This window comes from Gambusia affinis, linkage group LG15 (assembly GCF_019740435.1).
Source record: "Gambusia affinis linkage group LG15, SWU_Gaff_1.0, whole genome shotgun sequence".
Lineage (NCBI taxonomy): Eukaryota > Metazoa > Chordata > Actinopteri > Cyprinodontiformes > Poeciliidae > Gambusia > Gambusia affinis.
Genome location: NC_057882.1, coordinates 10742329 through 10754935, shown reverse-complemented (window position 1 = coordinate 10754935; position 12607 = coordinate 10742329). Strand labels below are relative to the sequence as shown.

General features: G+C 38.7%; 1 protein-coding gene across 6 annotated transcripts in view; it reads right to left on the bottom strand.

Moving 5' to 3' along the window:
• The window catches only part of LOC122845071 (disks large homolog 4), an 86295-nt gene that overhangs the window by 19454 nt on the left and 54234 nt on the right, over window positions 1-12607 (bottom strand). The window contains exon 1 of one of the 6 annotated variants that reach the window (XM_044141076.1): window positions 5974-6172. The exons of the other annotated variants lie outside the window; for them this stretch is intronic. Coding sequence (XP_043997011.1) covers window positions 5974-6063 — 90 coding nt within the window. The 5' untranslated portion in view covers window positions 6064-6172. Of the gene's footprint in view, window positions 1-5973; window positions 6173-12607 lie in introns of those variants that run through there. 6 annotated transcript variants of the gene reach the window in all.

Here is a 12607-nt window from a genome sequence, read left to right as displayed (position 1 = left end):
CTTACTATCTGTTGCGTTGGTTATTTCTTCTATTAAGTCAGTTACGGCCAGCGATGTTGACCGGTTTGCTCTGAATCCATATTGACTGCTGATAAGTAGCGAATGTTTTTCTATGAATTGTTCCAGTCTTTTCTTAAAGAGTTTTTCCAGGATTTTAGAAAATTGTGGGAGAAGAGAAACAGGCCTGTAGTTAGTGAAGAGGTGTTTGTTGCCAGTTTTATACATTGGTTTGACCTTCGCTATTTTCATTTTGTTGGGAAATGATCCTGTTTGAAATGATAAATTGCAAATATAAGTTAGTGGTTTAGAGATTCCTTTAATTACTATTTTAATAGTTTTCATGTCCAGATCATCACAGTCAGTGGAAGTCTTATTTTTACAGTTATTCACAATGTTTATGATTTCTTCTTCTAGTACAGGGTTGAGATATAAGGAGCTGGGATTATTCTCAATTAGATATTGCTGAGTTGCAGTTTTTGTAGTCAACAGTCAATATCAATAGTGCAAAATTAATGGATGGACCAATTATCAAGGTTTATAACAGTTATCCATCAAGAACGAAGCGTGGAACAATACATAGAGAGTCAATGAGAGGATAGGGATTTGGGGAATTGTTTTGTTTCAGCCTTACAGGTGAAGCTTTTTCTTAAGCTAGTTTGAGGTGTGAGGGTGCTTGTCTCTACAATATTATGCCATCTTAGCTTCTTCCAACGAGAACTCGAGAGAAAAGTGAGAAAGGAAAAAGAGTGTGAAGTTGGACGGAAACAGTATATGGTTTTCACAATGTTTCACCACTAAAAAAGACGTGGAGTTAATGTGCGTTCAGCCTCCCTATATTTCCTCAGTAACATCTAGAAAGTGGACACATTTTGCCCACTCTTTTTTCTTTTTCAAAAATATCTACAAGTCAGTCAAACTGGATGGATAGTGTCTGGAGAAAACAGGTCTTAAAATAGTATCTCAATTGTACCTAATGAATAAGTTTCCTGTTGTAGCTCTGGTTGTATATTTTAAGCTGTTATCCTGCCAAAAGACTAATAATCTTCTCAACCTTCAACCTCTTCACTCATCTTCAAGGTTTTCTGAAGAAAGCAATTCCAACAGTATGATGCTGCCACCGCCATGTTTCACTTTTCTTGTCTCCTACGTAAGAAGTTCTCATGAATTTCTTTCAAAACCAACTTTCTTCTTCATCCCTCCCTAACAATTTGGTGACTATGTATCATATTCCTCCAAACACACAGCTTTACTCTTTGTTGGTTTATAACACAGGTCAGCCATCTTTACACTTCTATCCTTCTAAACTTGTTTTTTGTTGTTGTTTTATTGAAAAATAAAGACAACTTGTGAACTTTTTTTCAGGTCTTAGACAAATGTAACTTTCAAAAAGGGACAATTACATCCACTAAAATCCACACCTACTGAAGATATGGACACAGAGCAGGTGGTGTCTGACCTAATAATTACAGTAGATAAAACAATCCACAGTTAGAGAGTCATTATTTTGTGGACATTTTCAGCTGATATCGCCTAAGAACATTTACAATGCTATAATGGGCCTTTCTTATTAATTTACATTTAAAAACTTTGCTCAATTTTGAAGAACTACTGGACAGGCAGCAGCCAAAAAAGTTCTACTAATCGGAGATTCCTGCGCTATTCCACAAGCTCTTGGGTTTTAACATAACATTATCTAAACAACCTCAGTACTTTTGTAAGACAGACACTATTCATAAAATCACTGCGGTATTCTTGATCTTATCTCCTCTAGAAGCTTTTCCGAAAGGTGTAACAAAATCGAACCACAATATGCCAAGTTGAATAAGAAAGCATAGGCTTGCATATTAAAAAGCAGCTCCAGAAACCTCTAACTCTGCTACATTATTGTTCATTCATGTTTCTGTCGAGGACGCGTTCCGTCGTCAAGGTAATCCTGAAAGATGGAAACACACAGTGAGGCATTTGTTCGTCGGAAAGCACATCCTGTGCTTTACCAAACTGATTAACATGGAGAAGACAGTGTATCTAAAGTGCTTACAACAGCAAAGAGCAGTATGAAACCAGCCTGCTGACCTTCACAGACCTGACAGCTGCGACACACACAAACAACAAAACAGCCACACTCAATTCATTTCCCAGCTCTTAAGATAAACTGCCTGCCAGCAACAATCCTTCAGCTATGCACAGAGAGACTGTATATCTATAACATGTTTTAATCAAAATGTTTTCTGTGCCAATTTTGTGTGATGAGATGAGAGTAGCTATATAGTTTAATTTAGTAGGAGTGACAAATGTTGGTATGAAGTCAAAGCAGCAGGAAACAAATAAATATATCAAGTATTTGTAAAAAAAACATTTTGTTCAAAGAAAGCATGCATTAAAGTTGGAAGAACACAGATCTGGCTTTTCAACAAGGCTGTGCACATTTTTAACTGCTAATGTAGATATACAAAATCAAATTGTCTGTAAGCCTTCATTTTATTTAAAACACTGACTAAGAAAAGAAATGCTTATTAGTTGTGTATTTTTTATGATGCATGTGTTCGTCTATGGGTCTGAAACATAAAAAGTATATAATAATGATCTGTATCAACAACTATTCTGAGGTCCCTAATAACTAAAGTAGCTGTTCTGTTTGAAAAAACCCAGTAGGAAACAATGTGCTCTAGATATTCAAACGAATGATTTATAAATTTATAATGTACATAGGTCCAGTCATCCAGGTTTTCTTTGACTATCAATCATAACCAAGAAATACAAGGAAGACTGATGTTTTCTTAAACTGCTTCAAAAAAAGCAAACATGAACTTCTTAAGACATCTAAGTGCATCGTAATGTTGGAGCTCAAATCTTCACAAGGGATATTGTTGATTCTATGTTGCATTGTGTTTTTGTGTTTGATTTGATGTAAAGCACTTTGAAATGCCTTGCTGCTGAAATGTGCTGTACAAATAAAGTTTGATTGATTGATTGATCAGCAAAACCCTGAAACCTAAAACGAGATCAAATCTTCTTCGACATGTTACACGGACCACCAGTCGTTGTCTCTCTAATCCTGCCAGAGTTTAACGTCACTTTGTTATGCTTATGCGATGTTTTAAATTGCCCTTGCAATCAGTGGGCACCGATGCCATCAAAGCCTGTTCACCGTAAACTGATCATCAGAAGGCAGAGCGTCTCGTGGAAAGAGACACAACCTGCTGCATGAATTGAGAGTAAATGTGTCTGCTAGTGTGGGCATTGGTTCTCACCTGGTGCTCAAGAGCCTTTTGTGAATGTTATTACATAGGTGAAGCTTTGACTCACCTATGTAATAGATGTAATAGAAGACTACTTCTTCTAAAGGATACGTTTTAATTTAGTCAGCCAAGTCTGTTTGTGAAAATGACTCAGGGTTACTTGCACAGAAAATACGCAACTTTCGACCATCAATGTGTGTTATTTGTTTCATTACATATTGCACTGCCTGTCACTGTTGCAGCAGAGATAAAAGATTAAGTCACCATGCACCAACATTTACACAGTACTAATAGAAATAATTTGCTTTCTGTTGTGATTTCCCTGCAACAATCCACAGATATGGTGACTTTTACACAATAAGAGGTTAAGGTGTAACTCGGTGAACATGTTACATCGTAGAGAGACCATAAAACTCCCCCCATGCTTTCCACAAATAGCTTTGGGTGTTTTATTGCTCTCTGTATGATTGTAATGGTGCCTGTGTAAGGGCTTCATTGTGTTTCCTGGGTCTACTGCTGAACACTACGTCAAACACGTCTTTACCTGGTGGGAGAGATAATAAGTATAGCCGGCAGAAACTAAGCCTACAGTGCAGACAATTTCCCTGCAGGGAATTTGACAGTGTCCTCTCTCCCACTCTGTCAAGGCTTTCAGCATCAGGGGCTGTGAGGATTTACAGGGCTTGGCTGCTCTTTCCCACCTATATTTCAGCACAAGCTATTCAGCCAAGCTCTCCTCTGGCATGTCTCTGCAGACGGCATTGCTTTTCATCCTCCACAGAGGAAGCATCTATATGCAGCAAGATTATTTCCTCAAATCAAATCTGGACAATAAACTCACATACTTAAAGCTGTGGTCTTCACAGTAAGCTTGTGCGCTTTCAGTCTCCTTGTTCAAGAGCAGCTTTATATTAATAAAGCAAAAATATTTAGAAACTGTTACTAGCTGGGACTGTACTGGTTGCTGCAGTGCACCGACTGTCTTCTTCTCCACATCTTGTAATCTCGACAGCTGCACCAACCGCTTTGTTGCTATATTTAGTATGTGTTCAGACTTCTCTATTGTTTGTTTCTAAAAAGGGATTAGCAACGAATCTTGTGTGTTTTGCTGGTGTATTGGAAACTTTTGCTGAAACACAAGTGAAAACGTACTTTTCTCCTCAAAGCAAATCCACTGCCATTTGGCTTCACCCTGACTTACAGTCAGTAAAATGTTATTTTTATTTAAAGATTTTTTTTTTGTGTGTGTGTCTGGCCACCATTACTGACAGTAATCACACAGGAAATTGGCAAAGGGAGGAGGGTATGACATGTAGCGAAGGCCTCAAAGTGGCAAAGCCTCGGCAAATGAGACACCCGTTTTACCACTGTGCCCTCTTTCCATGCCAATAAAATGTTCTTTGAAATAAATCACTGCACTAATTAAATCCCTGAATCTGACTCACACATCTACTTATTCACCTCAACCACTATGCACCACTTTGTGATATAATCGAGTGAATAAAAAACAATAAATAAACGCTACGAGAATTCTTTCTTAATGTTACACTGACATTTTGTAGGCTTCAAAACCAAACGTAAGATAAATTAAATTGAATTCCTCCCATTTAAGGCTTTGTTTTTAAATGAACTGGAGCAACATTAACATTTGTTGCATCCTAAACTGCTAACAAGTCATATAAAAACAAAGAGGAAGCATGCTAGTATTAGCCCACCATCTGGCATTAAGTTTAAACTGCCCTGCACAAAAACATTGTGATGAGATGCAAGATGTGAGTTTATTAAATCCTGTATCTGTGTGTACTGAGTCTTTTTGTGTGTTTGGGAATATAAAATTCTCCTATTGTTTTAACTCCTGTTAGAATATCAGTTGCTAAATTACTGGGCAAGAAACTGGATACTGTTGTCTAATGACCAGTCTTGGACATGCAGGACTCAGGATTTGTCTTCTAGAAATCTGCCAAGACCTGCTGGCAAATACGTTTGCATCTTGAAATGAAAACCTGATTTGAACCAGTACAGTATATCCACTGGTTTGGAGCTCTGTTTGTAGCCTAGCTTGCTAATAAGCTGCTGCAGGAAGATTTGGTTTAAACATCTACAGTTATATCTATAGCTGTAAATGTCAGTAAATATTAATACATCAATGTTTATTAAAATGCAGGGTTTCCCTCAGTGTGTTATAAGCCTGGAGGGCCTCCAGGCTTTACTTGTGCCCCCACCAGGCTTGGCATTGTTAATTTATCTTGTTTATTTATTTATTTTTAAATATTGCATTTTTGTAAGACTTTATAGTTAGTGTTTAGGCATTAATCTTACAGTCTTCCAATAACACAGAATTATCAAGTGATATTTTCACATTTCTGTCAACTTTAAACATTTTCTAACTCAAAAACACGGCGGGCCGCTGCATGAATGACGGCCCTAGCACCCCGAGCTCCAGGCTTAGCGAGTTTTCTGGTGGAAGTCCTGAAATGTACCTCATTGGCTTTAACTTGACTCAGTCTTGGTCGGCCCAATTAACTACAATGCCAGTATATTATTTTAATGCATACACCTACATATCGGACTGATTTTAATGAAGCATTAAACACTCATTACAACATTTGCTATGATCACATATGAATTCTCCGATTGAATGACAAAAAAACAGAAAAATAAAAAATACAGTTATGATGACAGCTTTGCATTTTTCACCAAGTAAGGAACCAAGGTGCCTGTAAAACTTGCCTACCATCTTATGACGTCGATACTTCTTGGCTTTCCGTACATTACTGAGGAATCTGCTGCCCATCTTCTTTGCGTACCACACAGACATGAACATCTCGCTGCTGTTTCAAAAAAGCAAACCGCTGGTAATCCACATCAAACTCTGCTGGGGGCCAAATAAGACCAATAGAAGTGGAATAAAGAAAGCTCTAGAAGTTTTGGAGCCTTTTCAAAGTGCAACCAAAAAAATGACAGCAAACCGATCCAGTGGGTTTTGGCCCTGCCATAATGAGGAAACCATGGAAAACCAGACTGCTTCAAATAAAAAAAATCTATTTTCCAATCAACACAACCCCTGTGAGCCTACATTCAATCTAAATAAAACATGATGCCAAAGTTAGACTGCCTCAAGACACGGGATGCTGCTTTAAAACCATTTCAGATCCAGGATCACAGCGCACAGCCCAATTAGTGGTTCCTTCTTCCTGAGTGTGCACTGGAGACTTTAGCAGAGAATGCTCTGCTCCATCCACCAACTTCTGAGTTGTAAAAATTGCTTCTAGCCAGTGAGGCTCTTCGGTATCTCGGAGCGGCTCATCCGTCATCAGAAAACATAAAAACGAGACAAAAAAAAGTGGATCTTGTCGTCCTCCGGTCTCCTTGCACTGCGATGACGGTAGCTCTCTGCTGCTACTGGTCTGTGCTCAGAAAGAGAGCAGTTCATTTTTATTGCTGCCACTGTTCGCCACCCCCTCCCATCCTCACTGCTGAGGGAGAGCGCGGGGAAGTTTGATGCCGATTAATTAGCTGTCTCTCTGCGTAATGTCTGCTCTGGTGATGTGAGAGGGGGAGGATTTATTCTTTGACTGAACCTCGAAGGACAGGCAGCTCAAATTGACCGGACTCCTCCACAGAACCGCAAACTGAAGGAGACTGGACTGCGAACTTCATCCTATAAGTGCAAAAATATTTTGAACACGATGACACTGGTGCGCAGACACTTGTCATTCACAGTCGATCACTTATGATCCGATTTATTTTAAATATTCAAGTCTCCAAGAAACTTGTTCCATTTTTAGTCTCCAAATGTGCTGACAATGTCAAGCCGAAGGTTAAGTATTTGTCACATCCTGTGTAACAACATGGACTGAATTTGAGGTATTTGTGTAATCAATGAAAGCATAGGTAAATTAATATCCATTATGGAGAAGAATTAAGACCAACTATGCCTAAAGTCAATGACATGTTTTATATCTAAATTGCTAAGGTGTTGACATATTCACAGAAGATCTCCAACAAATTTGCATCTGTACTCTAGCAAAAATACAGTTTTTTAACTACATAATAGTAAATCAATTTCGACTGTAAGGGGTTAAGATGATAAACTTTTCAAAACGTTTACCCAGTTTCAACTAAACAGAGCCCTACAACTCATACGTTTAACTCTAATGAAGTCGAAAACTCCATCATTTTTAAAATAAAAACTGACTCTGAAAATTTGTACGTTTGGAAGTCACAAAAGATATGAGAACTCCAGAAATGTTATTCCTAAATAATGATCATTCATATATTCATATATCGGGCTCTGTGTCATAACTTCGCTGAATTTATTTCCTAATTCCTGAAGACTTGAATTGAAGATACTCTTTCTCTGCGGCAGCGACTTTTCCGCTAATACTCCTCATGCTTCTCAACATGCTGTCATGGTCAAGCAGAAGAATTTGACTAAAAAGAAATGACCATGGCGAATGTTGAAATGAAAACCCTAAACTATGTCCAGAGAGTCCGGAGAGCTACTCCAGAACTGAGACCACTTCAAAAGCTCCTTGAAGGTCTGCCTCTTCGGACCACACAGAAAACTTTAGAGCAGTCCAGTGTATTTTTGCTTTTTAACTTTAAAACTGTGAAAAGCTGGGGACATTGACTGTCATGTTTAAAAGTCGAGCTTTTCTTTTCTGCGAGCAAAAATCTATCACAGTTATGTAATGTATGTGGACCTTGCATCTGGAGGCTTTGCAGAACAAATGCCTGCATGTGAGGGCAGACTGATGGAGAAACCTTTCAGCTGGCGGTTTCCCTCTGTTAAATAAACTGTTTACCTTTACTCTACAACGTCTAATGCTTCTTGCTGTTCAGAATGCAGAAATGTACACCCCCCCTATTCTCATCTAGTATGAACACTGTTCTCTTCCTTTCTCTGTGTGTGCATATTTTTTCCTCCTCCTCCTCCTCCTCTCTCGCCTCTCCTTCCCAAGAGACCTGAGCTGCGGCTGCACAGTAATTACACTGAAGCTGCAGGGACATATTTAAACATTTATTAAAGAAAAGTCAGCAGGTAGGAGAAGATGAAGGTAAAAGCCAGATACTGACCGGACAGGAGTGCACAATAAATGAGGAAGGATCTCAACAGAGGAACACCAGTGGTGGGGGAAAGCGCCGCAGAAAACAGCAGGTTTGTTAGAACGAAAAGCAGCTGCACTGGGACATTTTGGCGGATGAATTTGCGTCAAGCAAAGCTCAAGAGTTGGCTGTTTTATCTAAGGCAGGTTTCCGAATCAGAGTCCTGCAGTAAAGGGACAAAAAGTATTAAAAGTTCCACTTTTTGATAGAAATAGAGCATAAGTAGTTATGCTGTATAGCAGGGGTGTCAAAGTCAAATGGACGGAGGGCCAAATAAAAAATTTAGCTACAAGCCGAGGGCCGGACTGATCGAATGTTCATTGAGATTTTTTTAAATGACGCATTTGGTCTAGTGTAGCGGAGGGGTTGTGAGGATCGAACGGGGTGCAGAGGATCGAACGCATCTCGCATTTTTTCAGACGGGGTGCCGGCTTGCTGCGGGCCGGTTCTAATATCATCCCAGGGGCCGTAGAAAATCTTCTCGCGGGCCGGATGTGTCTCTGACATATGTGCTGTATAGGAACCTTCTAGCATTCATAGACTTTAAAAAGTTCATACCAAAAAGCTTCTTGCATCTTTTTAGTAAAATGCAAGAAAAAGACTGGCAACATTTTTCTCTGCCTGCATGGTGCAAATAATCTTGCAGCTTGGCCCCTCCCCCACCCGTTGCTGATGGTCAGTTGGCTGAAAGAGAACTATTGCACTCATTTCCTTTTCCAAACTCAACTGATTAGAACAACTTTTAAAAATGAAAAAAAAAGCACATTTTAGAGACTATAAAAATGCTGCCCATCATAACTTGGACCAGAGTGTTTGTTAAGAATCCCACTGCAGGCTAGTTAACAGGCTGCCAAAACAATTAATAATTCAATTATTAATAATCAAAAAGCAAAATGACTAAATTCATAATGCTCAGCACAAACGTGGCAGGTGGTTATATTTTGCTTTTGTCTACAATTTGAAATAATAATACATGACAGGTTTTTATAATAAAAATATTATTGCTAATCATTTGTTTGCCTTATTATTTTAGCTGAAGGAGAAATAATTGTTGCTTTTCTTTGTTGAATGGTATCCTTTCTTTTGGTCCCTTCAACCGTTACTTGAAAGAGCCACTTCCAACATGTTGTAGTTGGAGTTTCTAAGCAACTGTGAGCAAAGGCAAATAGACAACTGTGGGAAGAAAATCTGCATTACATACGATCAAACTGTTCACAAATGACGCATCGGTTCAAATGTGCTTAAGACGTGGTTGCATGGACTAATATTTAAAAGACATCCAACAAATTTTCCTTAACCAACCAAGATAGAGGAAAGTCTTTCATTAGCAGTGCTTATAGTCAATACAATCTGCATCTTTCTTTTTTCTTTTTTAAATGAAATTCAGCCATAGTTAAAATCCCTATAGCGATTCTCTGATGCAGCTTGCATGTGGGAAGCAGAAAAACTTTTCACAAGATGAGTTGGAGAGGTTCCTGGGTGAAGTCGAGGAACAAGAACATATTTTGTTTGGGACAGCGTTTTCTGGCATTGAGGCCAATTTCTAGAGGAGATACTTGGACAGTGTGTCAACGTTGTGGCTTCACAGGCAGAACAGAATAAAGCATGGTGAAGATGGAGGTCAGAGAGAGAAATGTCTGGCAATCACCAAAAAAAAAAAGAAAAAAAAAAAGAAAAAAAAAGAAAATAGGAACAAAACAGATCGGAGTAAAATGTGAGCCCGTGGCATTTCAGTTTTTACGCTTCCACTTTTCCCCATTAACATTACAAATGTGGTAGAGCAGTCCAAAACTGTAATTCAACCAGCAAAAAAACCCCTGAAAACTGGATCTGGTCAAGGAGCCACCCACCCCATGCTGGACCAGCCGTTAGTCGGTTCTGTTGATTACAATTAATGAATCCTGGATTGAACCAAACCACCAAGCCACAGCGGTGTAAGTAGGACTTGCAGATCAAAAATAATTTCTACACTGAAAGAATGAAAATGTTTCATCTTTGTCTTGTGATGGTGTTTCAGTCACAGTAGAGAAACTGGCTCTTGCAGTAAACTGCTCTTAATTGTTGGCCTATTCAACATAATCATATGGAAATTTGATAAACCTGGCTGATGTGCTCTATATACATCTGTGTCTTTAAATACAGACCGCCTTTACGCTGCACCATTGGCTCTTATTTCTAATGAGGCTGGAGACTTTGTACGGAAAGGTAATTTCTGCATCACTTCTCAGACGGTTTAATATTAGGTCGTGTAACGGGACGCACTCGTATTTATTACTTTTTCATCATGTGTCTCTGGTGTGTATAATGATTATTTTCACATCATCAACCCCTTCCCAGCTCACCCTCTTTAAGTGTTGCCAGAGGGCCAGTAAATTTGGAAATATGCATAAGCAAGCTGTGAACATAACATGGAGCTGCTGAAGTTTCACTTAGCTTTCGTCTTCTGCCTGCCTTGTTTGAGTGATTGAGTTTGGACAAACTACACGTTTTATCAGCAGTCAAATTGCTTTAGTCACGCCGGCCTAAAGCTTGGCTATAATTATAACTGTATCAGTTTGTGCTTAATTTGGTAATCAGGTAAAACTTTGACTACCGTGAACACACGAGCTGGTCGGATTTGACCTTGGAGCCACTGTTTAGCAATTTCATTGTTAGCATGCCAACCAGATGTTTCAGAGTGATGTGGAAAAAAAAAACCAACAACAAAAAAACCACACACTTTTTGTCCTACCATCACAAATGTGAAGGCATAGAGGTAATGACAGTCCTCAGACTAAAATCCATTCTAAAGAGAAGCGTAAGAGAGAATACTTCGGGCAATTTAGTGATTGCACAATCTCTTATTTGAAGCATGCAGGTTTATCAGTAAGAGTCTAAATATTAATAGGTTGTATTTTCTTTCTCTTCTGCCAGAACATTGTTGTCTTTAGATGCTCCTTGTCCTGTTGCTTGGTATCTGTATCCAGCTTATGCAAGCTTAAGGAGTTCTTGCTATTTCTGCTTTCTGCCTGTTTATCTGGCTGTGGAATATGCCTGCATTTTGGTCTTTCGTCTTCATTTCCAAACTCCTGACAGATGAAAATTAAATTCAACTTCTATTTTTGGTTTCTGATAATGATTTTAGAATCTTAAAACCAATTTGGTCCTGCAAATCCACTCTACTTCATCTTGGCCATGTCTCAATTTGATCATTTCTGTTGCGACGGCTCAACTACTGTTTTGTTGCTCATCTTTTCCCACAGTGCATGTGCACTTTGACCTAATTAGTTGTGAGCTGTAAAATTCTTCTTGCTGTTTTAATTTTCTATTCATCTGCTGCTCCATGAGGATTTTACAGACTGAAGTTTGGGATTTTTGTTAGCAGACCTTTGTGGATAAAACTGATAGATTTAGCAACAAGAGAAAACTTTATCACAAACTCCTCCAGTCTCATTGGTGTCCATTTAATTTAGATTTAGTCCAAAATATACCAAGGCAACCTAGGAAACTACAGTGCCAGTTCATATAAGAGAACTTGGGAACACAAAGGGAATATTAACATTTTAGCAAACAAAACAAAAACTACATTTTTTTTTTTCATAGCTACAGGATTAGAGGATCTGTTAAGATGTGACATGTTTTGCTTATTCAGCAAGGGTCTCCTCTTTTAAAGAACAACTTGTTCAATTTCTTATAATTTAAATGAATTAAAATCTTAACAGCATGACATTTAAATCTGAACTTTCTTCGTTCACATGAAACAAGAGGTGATATGACTCACTGTTTGAGCATTTACATGAAAAGTCTTTTTGCATTGTAAAAAAACGTGTCTAATTGCTTTACATACAATTTTTCAAATAACTGATGTCATTTCAATCTGAAGCACCTCTTTGCTTAATCAGGCACACAACCTAAAGACCTCCCCCCCTCTCTTGCCAAACCATTGCGGTGTTTCCAGAGACAATCTTACCCATAAATCAATGGGACCCTGGACTGAAACTGGCAAACCCTACACCATTACAGCAATAAAGAGACAGACTGACGACACCACCTACACATCAATGACAACCACCTGGGCACGATGCCACCAGCAAAGACTCCGACACACTCAAAGGCATTACTGCAATGCATCTTAAGGGCAGTACGCATTTTACCGAAGCAGCGAAGAAAATGTAATGTGCTCATCTGCAGAATGAAAGATTTCTGCATACCGCTACGGAGACGCATGAGTGATGAGTTTATGCTCTACATGTTGTCCCCGACTGTTTAACAGTTTAATT